General features: G+C 40.7%; 1 protein-coding gene across 2 annotated transcripts in view; it reads right to left on the bottom strand.

The window, feature by feature from the left end:
- The window catches only part of LOC117381626 (gamma-aminobutyric acid receptor subunit beta-3-like), a 143588-nt gene that overhangs the window by 56346 nt on the left and 59883 nt on the right, over positions 1–27359 (bottom strand). For both annotated transcript variants that reach the window (XM_055226419.1, XM_033978628.2), the window contains one exon: positions 1320–1540. In XM_055226419.1, coding sequence (XP_055082394.1) covers positions 1320–1540 — 221 coding nt within the window. The remainder of the gene's footprint in view (positions 1–1319; positions 1541–27359) is intronic.

Genomic DNA, 27359 nt, shown 5'->3' with positions numbered 1-27359 from the left:
GATTCAACTGGTAAAAGGTCAAGATCGATATTTTCAAGTCATTTAAAATTAGTGTTCCAGACAGAGCGGAGAAATAAGTTACAGACTATAAGACACATTAGCAGTTATAGAGTAGAAAGTCAATGGGGGGCCATGATTACTTCAAGCTAGTCTAGTAATTATCCACCCACTGACTTTCATTCAATCTGTTCCCGCTCATTCCCGTTCTGGGAAACACAAATCAATGCGAGAGTTTAAAGTTTAGAGATGGAATTATTCTCTCTGCGTGTCATAGTTTACAGACGTTAATACATGTTCTCAGAAAAAAATTATTCTTGAGTTCATTTATCAGCTTGTTTTTTGGTCTTCTCTCAGATATTAATGCGATCGAACAAGACGGTCAAACCTTTTTCCTTCCTGAAGTTTTTCCCATATTGAAACACAAAGTCGAGGGCCGATCTTGGGTGTCAGACTGGCGGCCACATAGTCCTTCAGCAACGTAGCATGCTAGTTAGCTCACTGTGTCACGTTTATTAAAATTGAAAAATATCAAATAAATAATAGGTGTGAAATCACTCATTAGGGGCTTGAATGACTATGCTAAGTAGGACTCAGGCACCGTGCACAATAGACCTAGCCTACAAAAGAAACTGTACACAATAGATGTTTTTAGTTTCAGTGTAGCTAGCTCCTCCCTTCAGATATTTTATTTTTCTTCTGTTATAAAATAAACAACCGATTAAAATTCAATTCAATGTTCGAAATGCTCCTTAAGCTCCTTCGTGTTGCATGCATCACTGAAATAAACAAATCTGGTCGAACAATACTGAAATTTGGTGTCACGAATATATTATCATGGCCAAAATAATTACGATTAATGATAATGTCACAATAATTATTACATTTGCTGATAAATGTTATGGATATGAATAATTAAAATTGTAATATTAGGAATAAGTTCAACTGTTTGCACTAAACTGTACTTTGTTATAAGTGAAAAAAAGCCATGTTCCAGAAGAGATCATCGCTGAGAAGTCATTTTTTTTGCACTTTCTGGAGATAATGGTGATTACCTTTGTATTAATGTTTATTCTTTTTAACACGATAAATGGTATTACTGTTTTTCTGACTCGAGGCCCATGGAAACCAGACTCTCTGCATAAAAAAATACAGAGATATCATTTTTCATTTTTAAAGGAAGGTAAAAGGCAAAAGAAAAATGGTCATAGTTTCAACCTGCGTACGCTAGTCCCTCTGTGAATGAGCAAATCAATATCTACTAAGAAAAACTACAAATTGCTTTGTTGTTTGTTTTTTTCCCCCAACTCTCTTGTCCTTACCTGAGCCCGTAGAGCACAGTTCCATCAGGATGCAGGCGGATCATTCGGTTCTTGACTGTCACTCCGTGCACAAAGGACTTCTTGTCATTGAGGAAGTACGTGTCAGGGACCCAGAGCTGATCGGCCACGCGGTTGTCCAGGGTCAGGTTCAAAGGGATGCCCACGTACGCCAGCCGCTTGTCCCGCCAATACTGCTGGAAGTACATGGTCAGGGTGTAGTCCTGCGGAGAGACGGTGGGTAGGGTTAGAATAGACCCAAGATACAGCAGATAATATGGGGATAAAAAGCAAATGTGTGAAGTTTCAGAAGAAGTAGATGATTTTCGTTACATCTTCAAGGCAATAAAAAAAAAAAAACTTACAAAAATTTGATATAAATACAGATAAAATTATATAAAATAAAATAAATTACAAAAAATAAATGAAATAAAATAATAAAATAAAATAAGATACAACAAAAAATAAATAAATAAAATACAATAAATAAAATAGAGATAAAATAAAATAAAACAGAGATAAAATAGAAATAAAATTGAGCAAATAATACACCAATCAGCTTTTAGTTTAAGTTTATAATGCAAACTCGACTTTTTGAAGCTTTCTATCGAGTTTTTTTATTTATTTATTTATTTATTTTTATGTTGTCCATGCATTTTTAATAGTCTAGCGATCTCCCGTGGTCACTATTCATACAGTTAGAAGTACAAACTGAAACCAATTACACATTTTCAAAACAATACAAGGTGCACTATATGTAACTTTTGATGCAGAGTCTGCCATAGATATGTTATTTCTTTGCCTAGAATGTACCACCGTATGGCATTAGACTAATCTATTACCACAGAGACAAGCAAGCCACGAGTTACAGACCAGGTCAGTGGAAAGGAGAGCACCCTCATAGTAAGAATGTGTGTTTTTCAAGGCAATAACAAGACATTTAATTGAATAAATCTACTTTCTATCTTTCTTTCTTCTCTCATTTCATCCCTCGCTCTTCTCTCCCTCTCACGGTTTCTCTCTGTCTCTCTCCGCTCTCTCGTCTTTCCCTTTCCCTCTTCTCTTTTTTCTTTCTCTGCTTCCTTCTCATCTCCTTCATCCCTTGCTCCTCTCTCCCCTTCTTTCTCTCTATCCATCTGTCCCTTCCTGTCTGTCTTTCCTCTCTCTCTCCCTCTTCCCTCTACCCCATCTCTCCGTCTCTTTCCTTCCCTTGGCCCCCCTCTCTCTTCCCCTCCCCCTTTCCTTCCCTTTACCCCCCTTCTTTCTCTCCTTCCCTCTACCTCCGTCTGTCTCTCTTCTTCCCTTTACCCCGCTTTCCCCTGTCTCCTTCTCTCTACTCCCCTCTCTCTCCTTACCTCTACCCCTCCTCTCCCCCTCTCTCTCCTTCCCACTACCCCCTCTCTTTCCCTTTCTCTTTCCCTCTACCCCCTCTCCCTGTCATTCCTTCTCTCTACCCCTTCTTTCCGCTCTCTTTTTCCCTCTACCCCACTCTCGCCCTCTCTTTCCTTCAATGTATCCCCCTCTATCTCCCTCACTCCTCCCCCGCCCCTCTCTTTCTCTTTCCCTCTCTCCCCTCCTCTCTCCCTCTGTCAGAAAAATTCATTTTTTCCCATGACACACTTGAAATTTGCTCTGAAATATTATTTTGCTTGTTTACAAAATTACACCCCCATGAGGCCAATTTTCACACAAAATACTTTAGCTTTTTACTTTTTAAATACATTTTTAAACAGGTACTTTAATACTTTTACTTAAGTTGATTTTTTTCATGTGATACTTACTTTTACTTAATTGTTTTATTACTTAAAAACTTAAAACATAAAAGTAAAGATACCCAAGCAAAAAATACATAAAAAAAATATTTGAGTACTTTTTCCAGCAGCAGTATCGGACCTGGCCGTACTTGTACAGTGTATGAACAACATGAGCATTGCATCTCTTTATTCTTATGATTTTTATTTATTATTGTGTTGTCATCTCCATGGAAACGGTCCCGTTGTGGACAGCAGCGTTGAAACGCGAGCGCTGTTTTTGTTGTGATGACACGACGGCGGCCTGCAGACTGCATCAGCCACAGCCAACTGGTCCAACGCATGTGCCAAATCTCATCGCTCACTGTCTCTCCATTCTTCTCTCATCCCTCTATCCTCACCCTCACCCCATCACACTCTGTCTCTCACTGCATCACTCCTTTCTCTGTCATCTCACTTGTATCTCTGTTTCTATCAGTCTGTCATCTCCATCATCTCTTGTCCTTTTTTCTCCCCCTTACCCTCACCCTACTTCCTTTCATTCCACTATCTCTCACTTTCTCTCTTCTGCCCTGACTCTCTTCCTGTTGCTTTACTCTCCCCCTCTCTTTACTCCTCCTTTTTCAACCCTCACTCTTTCCCCCTCAACGTTTATCTCCTTCCCTCTCCCTCTTTTTCAATCTTACCCCTCTTTCTGTCCTTCCTTCCCCTCTCCTTCTATCTCTCCCTCCCTATCTGTATCTCCCCTCTCTTTCTCTCCATCTTTCTTGTCACTCCTACTCCTGCCTCTCCTTTTCTCCTCTCTCCATAGTTTCTCTTTCATTCTCCTCTTATTCTGTCCCTCACTCTACTCTCCGTTTCTCTCCTCTCTCCTTTCCTCTCTCCTCTTTTTTTCTTTTTCTCCTTTCTCATCTCCTTCACCCCTTGCTCCTCTCTCCCCTTCTTTCTCTCTATCAGTCCGTCTCTTCCTGTCTGTCTATCCTCTCTCTTCCTCTCCCCTTCCTTATACACCCTCTCTCATTCTCTCTACCTCTCTCTTTCCATCTGTCTCTTCCTGTCAATCTCTCGTCTCTCTCTCCCTCATCCCCCTCTCTCCTTCTCTCTACCCCCCCTCTCTATTCCGTCTACCCCTCTCTCTATTCCGTCTCTCTCCCTCCCCAATCTCTCCTTCCCTCTACCCCTCTCTCTTTTCCCCCTCTCTCCTTCTCTCTACCCACCCTCCCTCTCTCCCTCTTAGATCTACCACCCCTCTCCTCCTCTCTACCCCTCTTTCTCTCTCCCTCCTCCCCCTCTCTCCTTCCCTTTACCGCCTCTCTCACTTTTCCCCCTCTCTTCTCCCTTCTCCCCCCTCTCTCCCCCACCCCCCTCTCTCCTCCTCTCTACCCCCCTCTCTTTCCCTTTCTCTCCTTCCATTTATCCCTCCCTCTCTCTCTCCCTCCGTCCTTCTGGTATACAGTAACCCAAACACTACAGTTCCATTGTGCAGCAGCAGAAGCGTGTGGGCAGGTTGACTCACACACTAATGCAGCTTCACAAAAAAAAAACACAAAAACATTTAAAAACATGTAAAAACTCCAGCCCAGCCCCCCTGTACCTTGTTAATAGTAGTGAAAGAGCGTCTGTGATTCATGAAGCCAAAGAGGTGAACGCTGATGCTCTGAATCCACTTGGAGCATATGGCGCCTTTCCAAGCTCTATTAGTAATTCCGAAGTGTTGGTATAAAAACAACATTCACGACTCAACGACAGCTCACATCAAGGTCGTGAGGATTGATCTGAACACAAGGGAAAACCACAGACCAGGCATGCCCAAACTGCGGCCCGGGGGCCAAATGCGGCCCTCAGACCAATTTTCCTTGGCACTCAAGCTTCCAGGTGAATTGTCCTATATTACTTTAAACAGTACTTTTTACTGTATATTTCTGAAAAACTTCTTTAACAAGCCCTTATCAAATATTGAATGTGTCCCGTTGAGAATATAAGCATGAATAAAGGTCTAGTGGTTCAGTTTAACTTGTAATAAAAACACAGATTTGAAGTTTTCACTGTACTGGTGAACAGTCTATGGTCCTCAATCGGCCCTCAGCTTTGTCTGTGTTTTTATATGTGGCCCTTCATGAGAAAAGTTTGGACACCCCTTCCATAGACTATATATAACTGGACATAGCTAACCTGCTAGCCGCCAGGTTCCAAACAGAAAATGATCATGGGTGCACCATTGACTCTGGCTCTAATTCAGTTTCTATTAAAAAACTATCACCCGTTTCTCCGTAACTGCTGCTGTCAGACTCATCGTTGGTCTTAAAATGTTCGTATTAACCCGTTCTACATGATCTTGGTGTTTTTATGTCGCTATTGCATTTTAAAAATCATTTATCACAGTATGTCTTTGTAGCAATATATCATGATTCAAAATGTGTTATCGCTTACACAGCAGACCTTTGCACTAACAGTAATACTGACAACTAGCATGCTAACAGTGCACTTCCTGATTATCGGCCAGTAAAATGCTTTATAATTAGGTGCAGACAGTACACAGTGGACTTGACCTCAAGAGGTGCTTATACAATAAATCTCTACTGGGGCAAGGCATTTTTTTCCATGTACAAAAATGTGTACAAAGTCTTTATGTTTTAATTTTGACAGTTAAACTTGTACATTATTGAAATTTCTTGCCATTTGGTGCCAAAATCACCCAAATACACTGAAAGACGTTCTAACCCAGAAACAGACAAGCTTTTGTCTATAAAAAGTCATTTTTGACCCAACCAAACCCCTCCATTGTTTCTCTTCTCTCTCCCATAATCCTCTTGGTCTTTTCCTCCAGTTTTGCTCTTGCTATTTTGCCGGCACGTCCCCTCTGCCCGCTGTGGTGTTGAAATCAAACCAACCCGCGCCAAGCTGGTCCTGGCACCCACTCCTGGTGCCACCAAAATGGCAGGGAAAAGACCAAAAAGTGCCATTTCAGCTGAAGCCAACTCCCATGTTCCCAAGTTCATGTGTTCTAAGCGGTTACGTAACATGCTGTTTATCCGGTTTGCAGAGAATAGTAAGTGTGTTTTTAAAAGCTGCATTCAAGCTCCACATCGGCGTCGGTGAAAAAATAGTCTTGATTCACTGTATATAAGTTGTTTTTATGTTCTGTTATATGTCCAGAGAGCTTTAATTTGTGTATTATCAATGTCTTTTATTAATGTTTTGTACCCGTAGACTGTTTATATACAAATGGACATAGCTAACATGCTAGCCGCCGCGTTCCATATAGGAAGTGATCATGGGCGTGTTCCTGGCTCCATCGACTCATATTAACCCGCTCTACGTGATCCTGGTGTTTTTATTTCACTATTGTGTCTATAAATCAAGATATGAACATTAATAACAGACAAATCAGATGCTTTCTTTACCGGGGTCACTACTGCTAGCATTAGGAACAGGTTTGATTGACAGCGTTGCTAAGCGCCCGCTCCGTGCTAAACCAGCAGTGTGGGTGGGAACGGGCATTATGTTCAACAACCTCACTCCCGATTGCTACGATACTCGTGATCGGAATTCATAATACGCAACTTGGCTCCAAATTCTCCGCTATAACTGCTAGCCTCGACACGCTTCAATTGACTGGAGCTGAACGCACTCACTTAGTCCACGTCTTTATACCGTCTATGTTTGTATCACTGCAATACATGAAAGAGGTGTATTTCAGTCAATGGGCATGTCTCTAAATATATTTTTAAAAGTGTTTAGGGATCAAGTCCACATATTCATTCAATAATTTATTCATTTATTTATCTTGGAGTCAAAAAAAGACATAAAGCTAAACCAGCGTGATGCTTTTATCTGCACAAAAGCTAAAAATATATCAGCTTATCATTTTTGGAGAGAGAAGACACTGAGCTTTATGCTACGTTATGTTATAAATTAAAGTTAGCATTTTTAATATCGCAAACTCTTCTGTATGTTAGTTAGATTTTCCATCAGATGCCCTCCCAGACTTGAAATCCATTTGACTTTTAACCGTGTACCCCGCGTTACACTTGTGAAAAACATATATAGTAAACGCATTAACAACTATGATGAAGACGCCTACTACTGCTACTACAAAAGTGCCTCTTCAACTACTACTACTGCCATCTATCCTTAGTACTACAACACTAATAAGTCTACAGCGTTCCATGCCATTACCCATTTGTTTACCCATCCTGATATCTTTCCCGTCTCTCTGTATCACGGGGCGCGGGGAGCATGGAAGTTCTTAGTCAGCGCGGGGCACAGATTGGAGGCACAGCGTGATCTTGGCAGCGCTCCGAAGCCCTGGTGTACGGAGGAAGGTAACGCTGCACGGAATTATATCAAGCGCTCCAATCAGGAAGGCCAATGAACAGAGACCCACCGCAGATCTGAATCAAAAGGGGTACGGGAGCACGCTGGTATACTGATTGTAGTCTAATGTCATTATACATACATCTGCATACAGGGAGGAGCCGGCGGAGTGCGGTGGGTTTGGGAATGGGCTGTAAGTGCATATGGCCGGTCAGACTACATGAAAAAAAATATCGTGAACATAATCATATTTAAGATTTGACCTCACTGTTAGCGTCACTACTTCCTGTCCAGTTGTATCTCTATGCGGTTTTGCCAAGTCACGCTAAAATGAACAAATATTTAAAGTTCATAAGTTCAAATAAAATGAATACTTCGCCGGAGCACACTTCTGTGTTTAGAAAGAGACATGTTTGTGTCTCATTGCTAACGCTAATGCTAATTTTGAGGCATAATAAATATTAAAACAACACTACAAAATGAAGTATTCTACATATCAAAATAATGGGTTAGTCTTTATTTTAATTAATGTGACTTTTTGTTTTGTTTTCCAATTTTAATAAAAGTGACTTTTAGCTTCGAGACACAGTGAGCTAGCTAGCAGGCTGCTGTGGACAAAACCTATCATACTTCATGGTTCGATTCGGGCAGCAGATGTGACATATGAAGAGGTAATTTCATAACTGTTACCTAGCAACCAAAATGTAAACAGTAAAAATGAATAAATTAATACAAATAAATGACAACAATTTGTTAAATAAAGGTGAAAACTGTCAGAAAAATGCCTTCCTTGTGCATAAAGTGGCGTATTTGATAACTTCCACGAATCAACGCCCCTGACGTTACAGCTCAGGTCGTTCACACTCCTATTCCTCCGACTTGAGCAAACGACTTTGTGTAGTGTTCATTCGCAACGTCTACTCGCAAAGTTGTGTTTCTCCGACACCACCTGAAAGCAGCATCAATATGTCTCACCTCAGCAGCTAGGGTCTAAATATGTCCACTGTGTATTGTCTGATAATGAGGAAGCCTCTGGTCTTTAAAAGGTGGTGACAGATATTCAGTTTTTTTCCACAAACTACCACTTAACCGATGTAAAACTATGATATATATTTACTACAGCTACTACCACACCAAACCAAGTAAACCATGACAACTTGTCCTTTGAACTTTAAGTATGAGTTTAAATCAAGGGGCTGTGGGAATATCTGCTCCTCCTTGTCTACACAGGGATGGTATTGTCTTGCCTGAAATGTTGACAGTGTGGTATTAAACTTTATCTCATGGACAAAATCACGTAAGAGGTCAGATCTGTGGAGGGGTGGCCCTGCTCAAGTATATGTAATCAATAAAAATGTGTTTATTGTTCTACTGTGATCCAGGAATGAAAAAAAAAAAACAACATGGAGAAAAGCAAGTGGTGGACCTTGATCTCTTTAGAACGTCTTTTAATGTTTAGTCCTGGTTCAGATCTGGCAAGATCCTTTTATTTTAAGGTGGTTTAGTCCTGGTTTAGAGCTTGTTAAATCCGGAAATACAATTTTGCTTCAGTTCTTCAGACCTAGTTTAGTCCAGGTTTAGTCTTAGACCTGGTTTGGACCTGGATTAGTCTTGGTTTAGTGTTGGCTTGGACCTGATCTGGACCTGGTTTAGTCCTGGTTTAGTCTTGGCTTAGACCTGATTTGGACCTGGTTTAGCCCTGGTTTAGTCTTAGACCTGGTTTGAATCTGGTTTAGTCCTGGTTTAGTCTTAGACCTGATTTGGACCTAGTTTATTCCTGGTTTAATCTTGGCTTAGACCCCGTTTGGACCTAGATTAGTCCTGGTTTAGTCTTGGCTTAGACCCCGTTTGGACCTAGTTTAGTCCTGGTTTAGTCTTACCTTAGACCTGGTTTGGACCTGGTTTAGTCCTGATTTCATCCTGTTTGGACCTATATTGTACAAAAACAATTGAAAAAACCTTTGTATTAAAGCCACTCTACCGGGCGGTCCGAGCCCACCTGCTGATACTGCACTGCATGATGAAGATTAAAAAAGAGGAAGAGGAGCGGGAGGTAGGGGAAGCGATAAGCCCCAAAACACGGCAGCATCGAAGAGAAATTAGTCACATGATGCGGTCTTATGTTACCGTGGTAATGGGCCCGTCTCCAGGATTCAAACTGCAAATTCAATATTAGCATGCGCGCAGGGATCAATCCACTTTGCCCACTTCAATACGAACTTCCAGCGATAAGACAACTGGCCTGAGAACGCTCGGATTTACTTATCTCCTCTTATTAGAACCTCATTTATTAGCGGTAATTTAATGACGATTACTCAACCAAGTGCTCCTAATTTCATAAGGATGTGCCGAGAATGAGCTAATCTGCCGCTAATTTGACGCAGACGCACTTGGGTATGGCCGTACATAAAGGAAACAGAAGTGGTATCACAAGTGCTTTTATTTTCACATCAGCTGCGAAGTAACTTGGCTAAAAAGCTTATAAGTATTCAAAAGATAGGACAAGGAAGTGAGAGAAAGAGACAGGCCTAGACACGTTAGCTTATTATGAAATTTGCAAGTAAATGAACAAGCTAAAATAAGGTTTCAGGAAGACTACGGGGGTCCATGATTGATTTGCGTATTTTCATTACAGATTTATGCCATGTGACAACCTAATGATTTTATCCCATGCTTTTGAGCTCATGTTCATGTGTATGTCGCTCTGTAATGTCAGATCACTATTTCAATCTTATCACAATTCATGTAGCTAGAATCGTTAAATATGTCTCTGGCTTAGTTAGGAGATGTTATTGCATTGCCAGGAATATTCCACAGTACAATCCTTCCAGTACAAAAACTCTTTAATTTGATGGGATAAAACAAGATTAAACCAGTAATAGTCCAATGAGGTTTGTCTGGTCTTCCGATAATTTATTTTAAGAGATTATTTTTTTCAGATTGAGGTTTAGTTTGTGTTCATATCTGACAGTTTGGACTGCTCACTAGCGCCTCAGAGTGGTCACGTGATGCGAGGACAACAAACGTAATCTTTGGAGTAAGGAGGAAACCAAAATACAGAAATGTGCCCAGGGGACTTTAAACCAGGACGAAGGGGCCTTTTTACTCACACACACCTGGGATATTGTTCTGAAGAAGTCAGACTGCAGATGGCGCTGTCATCCTGAATCCACCAGTAGAAAGACAGCTCCAAAAGCGGTTAAATCACATGACCAGTCAGAGGCGCTACTGAGCAGTCCAGACTGTCAGGTATGAACACAAACTAAACCTTGGCCTGAAAAAAGAATCATTAAACTAAGATCAAACCAGGCCTAACCCAAGTACTTTAGTGTATTGTAAGAAAATGAATGCATCACAATGTCGATCAATAGTCAGTGTGTACTATCCACTCCCATATCCCTATAATGTCCGACACCTCCAGAGACATAAATGATTCAAATTACCCATGGATCTAAACACACGGCCAAGGATCCCTCATCAATCATGCATGACCACAATCAAAACGAATTTTCGATGCCTTTGGAAATAAGGAATGAAAGATCCTGTTTTTTTCTGTCTTTCAAAAAAAGGTAGATTTTCTAGGACATGACTGCGTTGGCTTATAAATTATTGACGATTCGAGCGCACCAAACAAGAATTCCCAATAGCTTTGACAGCCCTGTTCACTTGTTTGCACATGTTTCTTCGAATAATAATAGTAATAATGAGCGAAATGGTTAAAGTGCATGTGTTTTCAGGACTGGATAATGATAGTGCATGTTGGGGTGTGTGAGAATCCAGATAAGGCTTTTCTGGCTCCAAAAGTGACCCATATTCAATTTAATCTGTCCCAATGCGGAGCAAGCAACTGCGAAGTCATGATAGGGCTGCTATAGAGGAAGTAGCATTGTTAGGGGCTCTGGACATAGACAACAGAACGGGCCGTTGGATAAGACGTAGTGAAGGCTAGCAAACAAAAAACACTGTCTTTCTCAACTGTTATAATAAGACTGGGCATTCAGAAGCGCAAACACACAATAGTGCTAGATGCCTTCACATGATATTGTTCAAAATTGACTGTATGAGTGTTATGATATTAAAATTTCAAACTTTACTTCGAAACTAAGGTGATATAAACTTTTTGTTTATATCACCATGCACTTTTGGCCCAAATACATGCAGTTTTCTTGGCCCACTACTCCTATTGGTCAGCAAGTCAAGCTTTGGGTGAGTGACAGGTGGGTTTAACCAATCATACGCAAGGGTGAACTCTTAAGAAGCAGAAGACTTCTTGAGATCTATTTATGGCAGATAAGAAGATACCATTGATCTATTAAAATAACTGGATAGAGTGTTGCTGCTTAGAACTGTCTCGAGTTGGATTAGTGGCCACTCATTGGTACTACACTAAAAACAATCCCTTCTGTCCAGAAAGGATTATTCTCATAGAGTTCAGTGTAATCACAAACTGCTCATGTTCAGGTGACAGGGGCTGACTGAGTCCGTCTGTTGTCTTATAAAAAAAATGTTTTTTATTCGTTAGCTTAAGCTACACTCTATATCTGTTCTAGCTAAGCTCAAGCTCTGATTGGTTGGAGTGGTCACGTGGTACGTGGTATCCTTTAATTATTTATTTAATTTGTTTAATATTCCCTTGCCTCCTTCGCAGCCGCTCCACTCGCTCTCTTCGTGCAAAGTCTCATGCGCATGGTCCATGGTCCATGGTCCATGGGCAGGCCATGACCGGATGTACCTAGCCGCTAAAGGCTTAACTCACAACATGCACCATTGAGCACGGCCCATTGACTTCAGTGGGCGGCCACATTTAGGCCCCGGGGCTTGGAAGATACTAACTGCATGAATCGGGAAAAAATCATAAATATACACTATTCCTTGAACAGGAATGAAGGCCTTAGACATCGCCTTTTGTTCATACATAATTCCATCCTCAAACACAAAGCAAACAATGGAAACAAAGAGAACAATAGAGCTACCCAGGATCCCAATAGGTGTGAGAAACACCCTTTAAGGGGTGTATGAATGTTGCGTATGTCTCAGAGACAGTGCACACTTAGTGTAGCTCAATAGATCTAGCCTACAAACAGAAACTAAACAATGCCTGTTACAGTGTAGTTAGCTTGTCCCTTCGGACAGATATAAGGCAGTGTCCAGCAGTAATCTGACCAGTTGTTTTTAATCTCGCTGTGCATGTGTATGGTGTTGTACATGTGTATAGTGACAATAAATGGATTCTGTTCTATTCTAGAAATGAAGAACAGGCTTGGATGAGCAGTGAAACAACTTTTTGTGCAGCTAACTTTTGGCTTTTACTATAAACATATCAGACGTTGGGATATAATTGTTTTGGGTTTCTTTGTGATTTTTGTTTTTCACCTACCTCTTGATCTAGTTTTTATACTCATTTTTAGTCAGATTTAGTCTTTTGAAATCAATATTTTAATTAAAAGTAACTGTCTAGTTGGTGCAAAAAAGAAGGTGTGCTTTAAATTGTTAATAAAACATTTGACTATACTGTAGTAGTAATAGCTTTAGCTAAACTCAGGCTGCTGCACAAAGTAAATTAGCTTATTTTAAAATGGTCATAATACAGATGCTTATAGCTAGACACACACACCACTATTCAGCACTTATGTGAAAACTAGCGTAAAGGGAGTCTTGCTATTAGCATTACAAGCTAAATAATTTTACACCCTTGCATTTTCCATCTATTTTAATCACTTGTGTGCACATAAAACTCACTGCTCACTCCCCAGACCCTGTGTGATTTTACATGTTTTTACTGCTTCTATAAAAACACTAAAAGTCCTGTTGTACAAAAGAATCCCCATGTGTTCCATCAAAGCTAAACAACAGCATCAAAAATGGATGACTGGCTCTTTGCTAAGTTTGTACATTTTGAACTGCATATATTATCATGTATTTATGTTTAATTATATATTTTTACTTATTTACTTATTTATTTTAATGTGTATTTATTTTGTTAGTTAATTAGACAGCTGGTATTTTCTTAATTATTTATTTATTTAAAATTTTGTAATTTATTTTTATTTGGGCAACAGTAGCTCAGTTGGTAGAGTGTTTGTCCACTGATTCGACGACTGGCGGGGAAAACCACTGACTCAGAGGTTCAATTCAGTTCAAATAATTTTATTTTTGTAACGCCCAAAATCACAACAACAGTTGTCTCAATGGGCGTTCATGTTTTGGTACCCGGAGGAAACCCATCCAGACACGGGGAGAAACATGCAAAACTCCACACAGAAAGGCCTGGGCGACCCGGGGATCGAACCAAACCTTCTTGCTGTGAGGCATGAGTGTTGCCACTCAGCCACCATGCCGCCAACACACAAAAACAAACAGGAAAATCAAACAACAGGAAAAATCAGACAAAACAAGAAAAATCGGCCAGGCGAGGAGGAGGGAGGGGGGCGGAGGAGGGCCAGGCGAGGAGGAGGAAGACCAGGCGAGGAGGAGGACAGCCGGGCGAGGAGGAGAGGGAGGCGGGTGGAGGAGGGCCAGGCGGGGAGGAGGAGAGGGTCCAGCTGTCATCGGGGCATCTGAAAGAGTTACACTCCACAGGGGGAGTGGGACAGGGGACAACACGTGAATAGCATTGCTGATGAGAAAATAGGACAAAACAGAGGATAGTGCTCAGGTTGCCATACTTCCCCCAGTTAGTTATCTCCTACTGCAGCCTATCTTATCCTGGGTTTTAATGTCACTCCCTAACTCCCTCACTAAGTAACCTGGTCATACGCTATACCGAAGAGGAAGGTTTTAAGCCTGGTCTTAAATACAGAGACTGTGGGGGCCTGTTTAACATCAGCAGGGAGTTGATTCCATAGTACAGGAGCTTGGTAACTGAATGCTCTCCCTCCCACTGTACTTTTGGACACTCTAGGAACCACTAATAGTCCTGCATTCTGAGAGCGGAATGCTCTGTTTGGCTGGTACGGGACAATAGCATCTTGCAGATAGGATGGGGCCATACCGTTTAGGGCTTTGTATGTCAGGAGGAGGACTTTGAATTTGATTCTAAGCTTGACAGGAAGCCAGTGCAGATATTTTAGTACAGGACTGATGTGGTCTCTTCTTTTAGTTCCTGTTAGGACTCTGGCCGCTGCATTTTGGACCAACTGGAGGCTCCTTATAGTACTTTTGGGGCAGGCGGCGAGCAGAGAATTACAGTAATCAAGTCTGGAAGTAACAAATGCATGGATGAGTTTTTCAGCATCGTTTTTAGGTAAAATATTTCTCATTTTAGTTATATTTCGCAGGTGAAAGTATGCGGTTTTACAAGCTAGGTTTATATGGGCTGTGAATGAGAGATTTTGATCAAATAGGACTCCAAGATTTTTTACAGTAGCGCTAGAAGCTATACTCACATTGTTGAGTGAGATTGTCTGGTCCGACGGAGAATCTCTTTGACCTTTGGGACCAACGACAATGACCTCTGTTTTTTCAGGATTTAAGAGCAGGTAATTCAAGGTCATCCAGGTTTTGATGTCCTTCACACAGGCACTGAGTTTATCTATTTGATCAGTCTGATTTGGTTTCATTGATAAGTACAGCTGAGTGTCATCAGCATAGCAGTGAAAATTAATGCCATGTTTTCTGATAATGTTACCCAATGGCAACATATACAGAGTAAATAGGATTGGGCCAAGCACAGATCCTTGTGGAACACCACAGGCTACTTTAGAACAGGGAGAGGTGCACTGGTTTATACTAACAAACTGGTACCTATCTGATAGATAGGATTTAAACCATTTGAGGGCGGTCCCTCTGATTCCAATGTCACATTCTAACCTCTGCAGTAGAATGTTGTGATCAATGGTGTCAAACGCTGCACTGAGGTCCAGTAGGACCAGGACTGAAGCCAGCCCGTTATCAGCAGCTAGTAGTAAGTCATTTGTTACTTTAAGCAGTGCAGTCTCTGTGCTGTGGTGAGCTCTGAATCCAGATTGAAATTTTTCAAATATATTATTGTCCTGCAGGTGGCAACAGAGCTGTTTCACCACCACTCGTTCTAGAATTTTTGAGAGGAAGGGAAGATTAGAGATAGGTCTATAGTTGACTAGTTCATCAGGATTTAGATTAGGTTTTTTCAAAAGGGGTTTAATCACAGCATACTTAAAGGACTGAGGAATGTAGCCATTTTCTAACAACATATTTATTATGTTATGGATGGAATCTATTATTAGGGGCAGGGCTTCTTTGAGGAGTCTGATTGGAATAGGGTCGAGCAAACAGGTTGATGGTTTGGACAACATGATGGCTGAGGTAATCTCCACCTCATCAACAGGAGTAAATGTATCTAATATTATTAGAGGATCTATGTGGGATATTGGTATTACAGACTGGATTAGCTCAGAGCTGATTTTTGGAGTGGCTTTGTTGATTTTGTCTCTAATGGTTGTAATTTTGTAATCGAAGAATTGAAGAAAGTCATCACAACTAATGCTCGAGGGGATAAGAGACTCATTAGCAGTGTGGGAGTTTGTCAGCCTGGCTACAGTGCTGAACAGAAATCTGGGGTTATTTTTGTTTACTTCTATTAGATTTGAATAGTATCTGGTTCAGGCTTTCTGCAGAGCGGCCTTATAAATGAGCAGGCAGAGCTTCCATGCCTTCAGAGACTGCTCAGAGCGTGAGCGGCGTCAAAGCTTCTCTGTGCGTCTTACATGTTGTTTGAGTGTCCTGAGCTGTAACGTGTACCATGGAGCCAGAGGTCTTGGTTTAATGCTTTTCTGTTTTAGCAGAGCTACAACATCGAGAGCAGATTTTAAGGTGAGCATTGTTCTGTCAACCAATTGATCAGTGACAATTGGATTAAAATTATTTTCATTGTCACATGACATATCTTTCAGTAATGGCTCAATAATTTCTTTAAACTCTGTAACCGATTTATCTGATAATGTTCTTTTCATTATAGTTTTTTTCTGCGGAGCTGGATAGTCTTTTAGTATAAATTGAAAGGTAATTAAGAAATGGTCAGAGAGTATAGGGTTTTGAGGAAGGACAATTAGATCATTAATCTCAATACCATAGGTTAGAACGAGAAGTGTGATTGTGACAGTGAGTCGGCTTATTCACACTCTGGGTGAAACCGATCCCATCCAGGAGCGCGCCAAAAGCATTACTGAGGCAATCACTGCTGTTATCAACATGTATGTTGAAATCTCCAACTATAACAATCCTTTCCCAATTCAAAACTTAACTTGAGATGAAATCAGAAAACTCTGTCAGGAACTCGGCATATGGACCAGGAGGTCGATATATTATTATAAATATAACAGATTTTTGGTTTTTCCAGTTGGGGCACGTAATGGAGAGTGCGAGGCTTTCAAAGGAGAGGTAAGTATAGTTGGGTTTGGGGCTGAGGATTAGACTGGAATGAGAGATGACGGCCACACCACCACCTCGACCTGTGCTCTGGGCACTCTCCATTCATGTGACTTGATGGTGTAGATTTGTTTAGTCTAACATAATCATTTTCCCAAAGCCATGTTTCAGTTAGGGCTAACAGATCAATATTAAGGTCGCCAATTAGTTAATAGTTATTAAAAGAGATTTAGAGGAAAGAGACCTGATGTTTAGCAGTCCACATTTTACACACTTTTCATTTTGTTTATTTGCGGCACATTTATTTATTTTTATTAAGTTATGAGATCTGACAGCTTCCTTGTCAGAGTTTAGCGGTGTTTTATTTGTACTTTTTGTACGTGGGGCACACACAGTCTCTGTCTGTTTGGAGCTGTTCCCTCTGACTGAGCTGTGCCTCACTGGTCTAAACTGCTCCCTAACGTCACTATAGCTGTGCTTCCCTGAGCTATTCAGCGTGCTAGTATTACCTGGTCAATCTAGACTAGCAATCATATTCTGAGCTAACAGGGCGGAGCCAGCCTGCGGTACCTATTCTTACTTTTCTTTAAGAGTCTAAGATTCCCCTCGATGTCACCCAGTCTGGCTCCAGGATAACACCGCGTGGAAGCTGCAGGCAGTTCCACGTCCCTGACTATGGAGCTCCCTATGACTAAAGTGTCCCAGGTCCAGCTCAGGGGAGCAAACCTGTTCTGGACGGGGAGCTCTCTACTCTCAACCCTGTGTCTCTGGCCTGTCCTAGTCCTACGCTTTCTTCTAACTGTCACAAACCTGTCCTGGTCTGATCCCGGCTGCACGGGTTGCGTGGGGGGCTAGTCTCGCTAGCTACGCTAAAGCTACTGCAGTCCGCTGCTGGTACCTGACTGTAACTCGGGGTCAGAGCCTCCAATGAGCGGATCCGCGTTTCTAACTCTGAGACCCTGGCCTGCAGGACTGCCACTACACTACACTTAACGCAGCTGTCCCTATCATCGTCAAATAAGCCAGGGTCATCACTCCACATATGGCAACCAGGGCAGGGAAGAGCGAGAGAAGAGGAGGAAGGTTTAGCCATGATGCTAGTCGGCTAGGCTAGTTCAGGCTGAACCGAGAGATAGAGGGGCTTAATCCACGAAGTACAGAGCAATAGATGCTGAATGAAAAATGGTTTAACCAAGTATTCAGGCACTAGTGTAGATGTTAGAAACTGCTTTTAAAACTGTGAGGATTCATGGATTAACAATTTCAGGAGAGAGACGCTAGATATGCAACTCGCAAAACAGAATGCACTCACCCGGAAATGACGTCAGATCTGCACCGCCACAGGTTAGCGGTGCAATTCCAGCTCCCACAAATTAATGCTGTTGTTGTGTCCTTGGGCAAGACACTTAATCCACCTCAACCCAGTGTCTGTGTACACTGGTGTATGAATGTAAAGTGCTTTAAGTGCCTTGATGGTGGAAAAGAGCTATATATAAAAAATGACTATTTACCAATTATTTTGTATTAATTATTTATTTTATTATATATACTGTATGTATTTTTATTTATTCATGAATTTCTTTATTTTTATGTATTTATTTATTTATTTATTTTTCATGGGAGAGCAAGGACCAAACAATGACGTGATATGTAGCTATGTACTCCATATGAACTGCACGCGGTCAGTAAAGCAATTCAACAGCAATTTGGCGGTCCTCCCTTGGGACCCCCCCCCTACGGCAGTATATCATCTCTGTGTGAGGGAATCCCTATGCAACTACTACTACCTACCCCCCCCAGCCCCGCCATCCCCAGCCCCGCTGCACCGCTACTGCTGCTGCCGCCACCGAGGGTAAAAATAGACTGTCCCTTATTGAGAGCAAAGGCAAGATTGAATTGAGGGCTTTACGAAAGTGTTGGCCTGCTAATACGTGTGGGGCGGTTCACTGTCTGTCTAATTTTGATGATGTACGGCCTAATAACACGTCTGACAAACTGAATGAGTGGAGTCAAATGAATTGGGTACATTTCTATGGCAAGACAACTGGAAAAAAAAAATCATATCTCGTTTGTACAGTGGCACACACGGGGCAGGCTTTGAATAAAAAATGCAATTGGGTTAACAACAGCCTTGCTACCAATCTGCACCTATGGCTCCTAGCTAGCTCACTGACAACAACGAGGTGGGTGAAAGTGTATTGCCCAAGGATAATAGTCTGTGCCGGGACAGAACTACCAACCTGGGGCGGAGCAATTAGTCTAATATGAATCAAATCAAGCTCCAAACCGTTCAAATTGCCAGTGATCAGCTTGGTGCTTTTTGTCGAGAGGTCTATAATCCAGTCAGGGAAAGTTTGGAGGAGACTTTGGAGGAAAATTGGACAATTTAAGTTTTTTGTTCAGAAAGTTTGATTTCAAGTTGGTTACAGCATACACTTGAGTATCCTGGTTGTTAGCCATCAAAATAATGTGAAAAGAAATCACTATTAAGGCTACAGCTAAAAAAAAACCTTGGTTGACTTAAGATATGTATTACCGAGCAATAAGTCGATTAAAAAGGAGGTTTCCCAAAAGCTCTCTAAACTATTATGTATCTCCATGTTAGACCTGTCACAAGAACAAATTTTGAAGAACGATATTGACCTTATTCAACCACTTTTGCGGTAAATGCAACTAAACTGCAGCACTTTCGGTTAAGGGAATCCTATTCATTTAAATGGAGGATTTGGTGAAATGTTTTGCCTCTAAAATCTGACATAAAGTAGTTTTGATTTGTGTAAAACGATCTATGTTCATGTAACCGACAAGTCAACACTGCAGTGATTCTCTGGAGGCTTTAAAACAGCTCTGTAGTCCCTGAAGAACCCATTTAGTGACAAGATCGATAGCTCCATGCAAAATAATACAATCCCAATGATGATGGCAGCGCTAGACATGGGACGATATTGAAATCTTGTGTTACGATTATCATGGTGAAAATAATTGCAATTAACGATAATATCACGATAAGGATCAAAGTTGCTGACAGTTTAAAAATGTTATGAATATGAATAATTATGTTAATGTTATGAATAAGTTCCATGTTTAAATAACTTTTATATAATTGTACTTGAAAATAACTCTGATCTAGAACATTATGGACAAGCAGGGCAGAAAATTTGGGGCCCAAGGCAAGAAGCCTCACATGGGCCCCCCATCTAATACAAATTAATAGGAAGAGGGTCCATTTCTGGGCCCCTAAGACTCTGAGGTGTGGGACAACAGACCCCTTTGCCCCCTTCTGTCAACTTCTTTGTAGATAAGTAGCTTTTTTTCAAACATTCTGGCGATTATCTCTATTGGCGATTACTACAATTATAAAACATGTCCCACGAATGATTACGATAAACAATATTATCATTTATTGTCTGCAACTTCCGTAATAAGGTGAATATTGCTGAAGATGATAAATGATAATATTGAATACAGTACAATACAATAATATTACAGCAGGATTTCCCCCCCAAAACATTTCTGTACAGTATTGTTAATGAACATAAGCTGCAATATATCAAACACTTAATGAGCCATAGAAGTAATTTATTAAGTCAATCTATTTAACCTTACACAGCTAAAATCTTATCTTATCCTACCTACAGTACTGAAAAATAACAAAATCTTCCCCACTAGTACCAAGAAAAAGTACCCACAATAAATATTGACCCCTCAAAGTAACTGTTCTATCTACCATGTACTGAACGATAAGCTTATATAGTATTTACTGTGACAGGTCTACGTTACCTGACCCAAACTGCACTTACAACGCTACACCTGCAGGGGGAGTACATGCACAGACAGCTATTTCTGCAGAATAAAAGTAGTAGGAACCAATATATTTATATAAAGACAGATTAAACTTGTTGTGAATAATTAGTTTAACCTGCCTTTTTACATATAAATAAAAAGTACAAATATCTTCAGATAGTTACACATTTTGGTTGATTAAGACCCAACCGCCCGGTACGCTAACCTTTTGCAATGTTGACGTTAAACACACAACAGTTTAAATTCTTGGTTACGACAAGATTTACTTTTTAAACACAGGTGCAAGTAGAGGCTTTGAATGCAAATGCAAAGCTCTAAACAAGGTCCCGAATGCGTGTCGTAAATAAAAGCAGCACCCAGGGGTTTGGGAAAACAAGCAGCTCTTTTGTTTTTATGGTACAGGCAGGATCGGCTGTGTGGCGCGGCTCTGAAGGAGGATAGACAGGTGTAATGATGTGTTCAGGGTCTGCTTGTGTTTCTGTCACTCGGGTCATGCTGATGTTTGTCAAAATGGAAGAGGGAAAAGGAGGAGAGCGGAGCAGCTGCAGTGCAGGTAAATATTTACATAATAACAAGTCTGCAACCTACATGGAATAAACTTTGAATTTTGACTTTTCATAGTTCAACTAAATCAAAATATGTCTTAATATAGTAGTAGTACAGTTGTAGTAGTAGTGGTTGTAATATTAGTTGTAGTAGTGGAGGTTGTAATAGTAGTATTAGTAGAAGTGGTTGTAATAGTAGTTGTAGTAGTAGTAGTGGTTGTAACAGTAGTGGTAGTAGTAGTAGTAGTAGTGTAGTTGTAGTAGTGGTTGTAATAGTTGTAGTAGTAGTAGTAGTAGTAGTAGTAGTAGTAGTAGTAGTAGTAATAGTAGTGTAGTTGTAGTAGTGGTTGTAATAGTAGTAGTAGTAGTAGTAATAGTAGTGTAGTTGTAGTAGTGGTTGTAATAGTAGTAGTAGTAGTAGGAGTAGGAGTAGTAGTAATGGTAGTAGTAGTAGTGTAGTTGTAGTAATGGTTGAAATAGTAGTTGTAGTAGTAGTTGTAGTAGTAGTAGTGGTTGTAATAGTAGTAGTAGCAATTGTGTAGTTGTAGTAGTGGTTGTAATAATAGTTGTAGTAGTAGTGGTTGTTATGGTAGTAGTAGTAGTAGTAGTAGTAGTAGTAGTAGTAGTAGTAGTAGTGTAGTTGTAGTAGTAGTAGTAGTGTAGTTGTAGTAGTGGTAATGGTGTAATGGTGGTAGTAGCACTAGTTGTGTAATTGTAGCAGTGGTTGTAATAGTAGTTGTGGTAGTAGTTGTAGTAGTAGTGGTTTAAATAGTAGTTGTAGTAATAGTGGTTGCAATAGTTGTTGCAGTAGTGGTTGTAATAGTTGTAGTAGCAGTGATCGTAATAATAGTAGCAGTAGTAGTAGTGTAGTTGCAATAGAAATATAAAATAGTTGCAGTATTAGTAGCATCTTATTAGCAGTTATAAGTTGCACTGCCCCGGAGGCGATAAAAACAGCCCAGGGCGACGATGAGCCGATATCAGATCCTTTACATGTTTTGTGCATTTGGCTGAAAAGAGCTGGTCATTTTCACACTCGTACGACTGCATGTGTCCATATAATGAGAAGTGAGTCCAGTATTTAAAGCACTGCTACATACCCAATTACCCAACAAGTTCACTATATGTACAAGCACACCATGAAGCCATCTTTCTAGTGGTACTATTTCTAGAACAAAAAATCTCTCCACTACCCATGATCCTCTCTGGGGGTCTCGAACGATTTCCCACGAGGCCCCACTCTCTCCCGGACACCTGCCGCGCTGTCTGCAGGGTTGCACTGTTAATTAGGTAACGTTGTACTTGCCGCTAACTAGACGACTAGCTTTGACAGGGCTAGCGTGTTTCACAGATGTTTCCCGGTCGCTAACAGCGTACCAGTTGCGGGCTATGGGGGGCTATTAGCTGCCCCCGAGACACCGCCGACACCTGCCGCACGGACAGCCAATGAGGAAAAACCTGATGGATTGATCATGGGTAGAAAGCGCAACCAATTTATTTAGACTGGTGGAATTAAGTGTCATTATGAAGCTAAAATGAGGTACGGTTAAACAGATGTGGCCAAGACGGACACGGGGGTCACCTTAGCGTTGGACCTTGGATAACAGTTGCATCGTGTTCCCAATCAGGTCTGAAGGAAAAAGGTGTAGGAAATTGTTTGATAGAGCGGAACGATTTGGGAAAAATGCCTTATTTCAATTTTTCAGACAAGCATTGTGATTAGATTTGCAATTTGTGTTTTAATGAAAGGGTTCTGCTCATAGTTGACATTTGAAATACGTGCAGAAAAGTTGACAAAAAGACTGAAATCTGAACTGACAAACTAATACAAGAATCACATTTCAGAGCATCTTTGTACAGATCTAAACTACAGGGTTAGCAGTGACTTTCAACACTAAATGGTAGTATTTTCTTTTATATTCCCACATGTCTTATATCTGTGTAATCCCTCAGTGTCCAGTAGGTTCATAGTAGTCCATGGGCATATACTTGTCTATGTGTCTTATACTTGTTCTTATACAGCTCAAGATCATTCTAAAGATATAAAACTGTGCATTAAAATCACACAAACTTATCACTGATCATTAGACAGACTCAACTGACATCTCCATTAAATCTGATTAATTGCACTGTCCTAACTAAGTGGTCCACCCTGTTTTACTGCCTCAGTCCAGGTTCTTGGTTCAGTCCTGGTTTAGGACCTGCTTTAGTCTCGGTTTAGTCCTGCTTTAGTCCTTGTTTGTGTCATCTAGTAGCGGTGTAACCCCTGTAGAGAAAACTTTGGCTCTGGTCCAAACAATATTCAAGTTCTGCTTTAGTCTCAGTTATAGATCTGGATCAGACCTGCTTTAGACCTGGTTTAGATCTGCTTTAGACTTGGTTTAGACCTGGTTCAGACCTGCTTTAGACCTGGTTTAGATCTGCTTTAGACCTGGTTTAGACCTGGTTCAGACCTGCTTTAGACCTGCTTTAGTCCAGGTTCTAGTTTCAGTATCATTTAGTATGTGATTTTTGATACTTTTGACAACCCTAGTTTTTACACTTAAGTAAATATGTTGTCTTAACTGAAAGTATATGTTTTGTGTGGATTGCCTTAAATAACATATAGTTAATATTATTGTGTTAATAGGTGACAGAATACATTACAAAGTCAACATTTCATATTTTGAGAGAACCAATATTTAGGCACTTGGGACCACAGACTGTATAAAGAAGTGGACTAAGTGAGTGTGACGTCACCCATAGTGTTTGGCTCCAGTCAAATGAAGCTCATCGAGGTGAATCTGGAGCCGAGTTCCATATTTGAAACCGTGAGTATCATCACAATCACAGAACAAATCCAAAGAAATGCTGTTGAAGGTAACACCTCTTCCCACCCGCACCACTGGTTGAGCAGGGAGCGTGTCCGTAGCAACACTGTCAATCAATTGGAAAGAAGACATCTGATTTGTCTATTATTAATGTTCATATCTTGATTTATGGACAAAATAGCTAAAGAAAAATACCAAGATCGTGTAGCGCGGGTTAACATGAACATTTCTATATATAATCAATGCTTGGGACCAGATTTCAGAGCAGGAAGCCACACAAAAAATCCAGTATCCATGTAAGAAAAATCAATCAATAGCAATACTCCATAGCAGCACGTATGACAAACGACTGGACAAAAAGCCTCTGGGAGCATAAATGACAGATCCTGAATCGCCTCAATATAAAGAAGTCGACTTTTTCCTACAAGACCCGCTTCCCTTTTTAAACGAAGCCCCATCTGTCTCCCTTGGGTGCTCCATTACCTGTGCCATATTGTTGACAGATGACCCAGTGTTTTTGCTCTGCTCATACTTTACCTGCCCCCTTTTATTTGCTACAACCTAACAGCTGCTTGTGAGGAGCGTCGAGCCGAAACCAGGTCGGCGCCTGTCAATTTGAGATTCCCCAGGCCGATAGACGCGCTCTTAAAGGTATAGGCAGCAACCAGTTCATTAACGTGAGGTTGACAAAGTAGACCGGGTTTTTCCTTACAAATTACTACTGCTACGAGTCGTGTCTCTGTTCAAGCGGAGTATGTCGACCATTTTGTTCAAGGTGCACTGTTGAACTTTTCTAGTAAAGGCTATGTTCTTGTCTCCATGGAGATATTGTTGCTTTGTCTTCAGTAATATGGCGCTTTTTTGCGGATCAGCTTTCAGACTTAAATCTCTTAAAGGAAAGGCTGATATTTTGTTTGGGTCAACCAGCTGCTTAAAGACACACATAAAGTTTTATTTGAATGTTGTACGATGAAGAGGACACTGTACACGGCTGAGGAATGGTTTGCAGTAAATTCAAATTTCAAAAATCGTTTGTGAAAAAAGAATCAATTTGCCTTCATTATCGGGCAAAAAATATCGGTAGAGTTTATGAGCCTTTGGGTTTTCTGGATTCTAAACAATCATCTAAAAAACCCTATCAGTCGATCTCTATATCTTCATGAATCAGCAGGTGACCAAATTATCAAATTACAGGTCAGATCTGTGGAGAGGGGACCTTGCTCAAAGTAAGAAAGCAAGTTTTTCAAAGTTTTCTTGAGCATCCATCCATTTTCTTCTGTTTATCCCAGGCCGAGTCGCGGGGGCAGCAGTCTAATCAAGGACTCCCAGACTTCCCTCGCCCCAGACACTTCCTCCTGTTCTTGAGCAGTGGTGTTTTATTGTTTTATTGTTCTTTGCCTATGTGTCGTATTTTATGTATATATTTGTTCTTATTGACTTTATGTGAGGCATTTTGGGCAGCTTAACTTGTATTTTACACATAATTAAGTAAGTGCAAGATAGAATAGTTTGAAGCCATATAGAAAAAAGCAATAACATCTCCATGAAAGTTGTGAAATATGCTTATAAACTCATCATGGTGAATAATTAGGATTCTGATTGGGATTGGAAAGTAAGGAATATGTTTGTCGCACATTTTGAAGTTCGATATATTGCTAGTAAATAGTAGTAAATATAGACGATAAACGATTATAGTGAAACCAAACCATGAAGCAGAAGTATTCACAAAAAAAAAAGTATCGTAAATTATTAAATATCGTTGAGTTGCACAGAGCAACACTTACGTCATTAGTTTGGTTATTTTTTCCACATTATGGTAAGATTTGAGCTGTAGAAGTTTGAATTATGAACTAAAATCAACCAAAAATTCAATACTACTACAAAAAAGTCCGCACGATAAATATTGACCCCCAAAAATTACTGCAACAGGCCCAACCGCTGCAAACCATTTTTAAAAATCAGGTTCAACCCTACAACCAAAACATCGTATTGGTTCACTACTGCTTCAGCAAACCAGGAAGTCCTCGCCCACTCGAGCTCCTCTTTCTAAATCTCAGTGATCATCCCTTCATCCTACATCTCTCCCTCCCTCTCCCGAGGCCAATTACATTCCATCAGGCAGGAAGCCGGATACTGCATTAAAGACATGGGGGTATATTAAGAAGCCCGTACAAACGATAGGCTCTTTTCACGGAGCCGCCAGACCCATAGAAGATAATGAGGGTGACACAGTGGGTGCTTTTGCTGCTTGGGATCCCGACACGGAGCATACATGATAAATGAGTTTACCTTCGTGATGGGAGAAGTTACAGCGGATTATCAATTATGCATCAGGAATGACTTTTGACACCTAATTAACCTTGTAAAAACTTGAGGTATAAACATTGTATAAATTTGTAATGTACTTGTATGTATTTGTAATGATGGGGCTGGGGGTAGTGATGAGTCCTAGATGGGCAATGTAGGATTACAAATGCAGGTATAGTAGTGAGTTAGTAGTTGAGTAAAAGTGATGGATATTGGAAGTATCTGCAAAGGTTGGGTTAAGTACTCAGATTTGTGCACAAGTAAAAGTTCCAGTTAACTAGGATAGCCTCGTTGCCATTACTACCGTCACTATCAGCAACTACTGGTTCACAACAGATCTTTTTACTATTAACTTGGAAATTTCATCATTCTACTCCAGCTAATACAATTGATTTTGGGCGACAGTGGCTCAGTTGGAGTGTTTGTCCACTGATCCGAAGATTGGTTGTTCAAATCCTGCTCTCGACATAAATATCATTGGTTGAGCGGGCAGATCCACTGACCCACAGGTTGGCAGTGCAGTTCCAGCTCCCACAGATGAATGCTGTTGTTGTGTCCTTGGGCAAGACACTTAACCTACTGCATACACCGGTGTATGAATGTGAGTGTGAAAGCGCGTGCCTTGAAGGTGTAAGGTGCTATATACACCATTTATGACCATTTCCTGTCACAAATGATCATTTTGGTAGCATTAATTCCATTTGTTGAAGGTGCACTGTGTAACTTCTAACGTAGAGGGTCTGCCACCTGCTTTATTCAGTACATTCCTCAGTACACATTAGTATGTAGTAATATGTATGTAGCAGTATGGCAACTATATCTTGCATTTCTTCAAGTGTTTTTATGGCTTAAAATGCCCTGAAAAACATGTATTCTTACTTTGAGCTGGGTTGCCTTTCCACAGATCTGACCTGTAACTTGGCCTGATGGCGTTAATTGCTTGTCTAGCAGGTTGGGGACCCCCAACCAGATAAGATACAAGTTAGAGCACCTTTATGGGTTCTTTTGGCCAAATTCCAAGTTCAGTTAAATTCAAAGACGACATGAGTGGTACGTTGACCAACACATTCTTGTAACAGACATGTGGACAGGCCTACTTCTGTTATTTGGTTATTTTTGCAACCTCTTATTCAAGATAATGATGGACCTAACCCATGTTCTGAA

This window comes from Periophthalmus magnuspinnatus, chromosome 2, assembly GCF_009829125.3.
Source record: "Periophthalmus magnuspinnatus isolate fPerMag1 chromosome 2, fPerMag1.2.pri, whole genome shotgun sequence".
Classification (NCBI taxonomy): Eukaryota; Metazoa; Chordata; class Actinopteri; order Gobiiformes; family Gobiidae; genus Periophthalmus; species Periophthalmus magnuspinnatus.
Note: the sequence above shows the minus strand (reverse complement) of the source record. Positions and strands in the feature narration are given on the sequence as shown.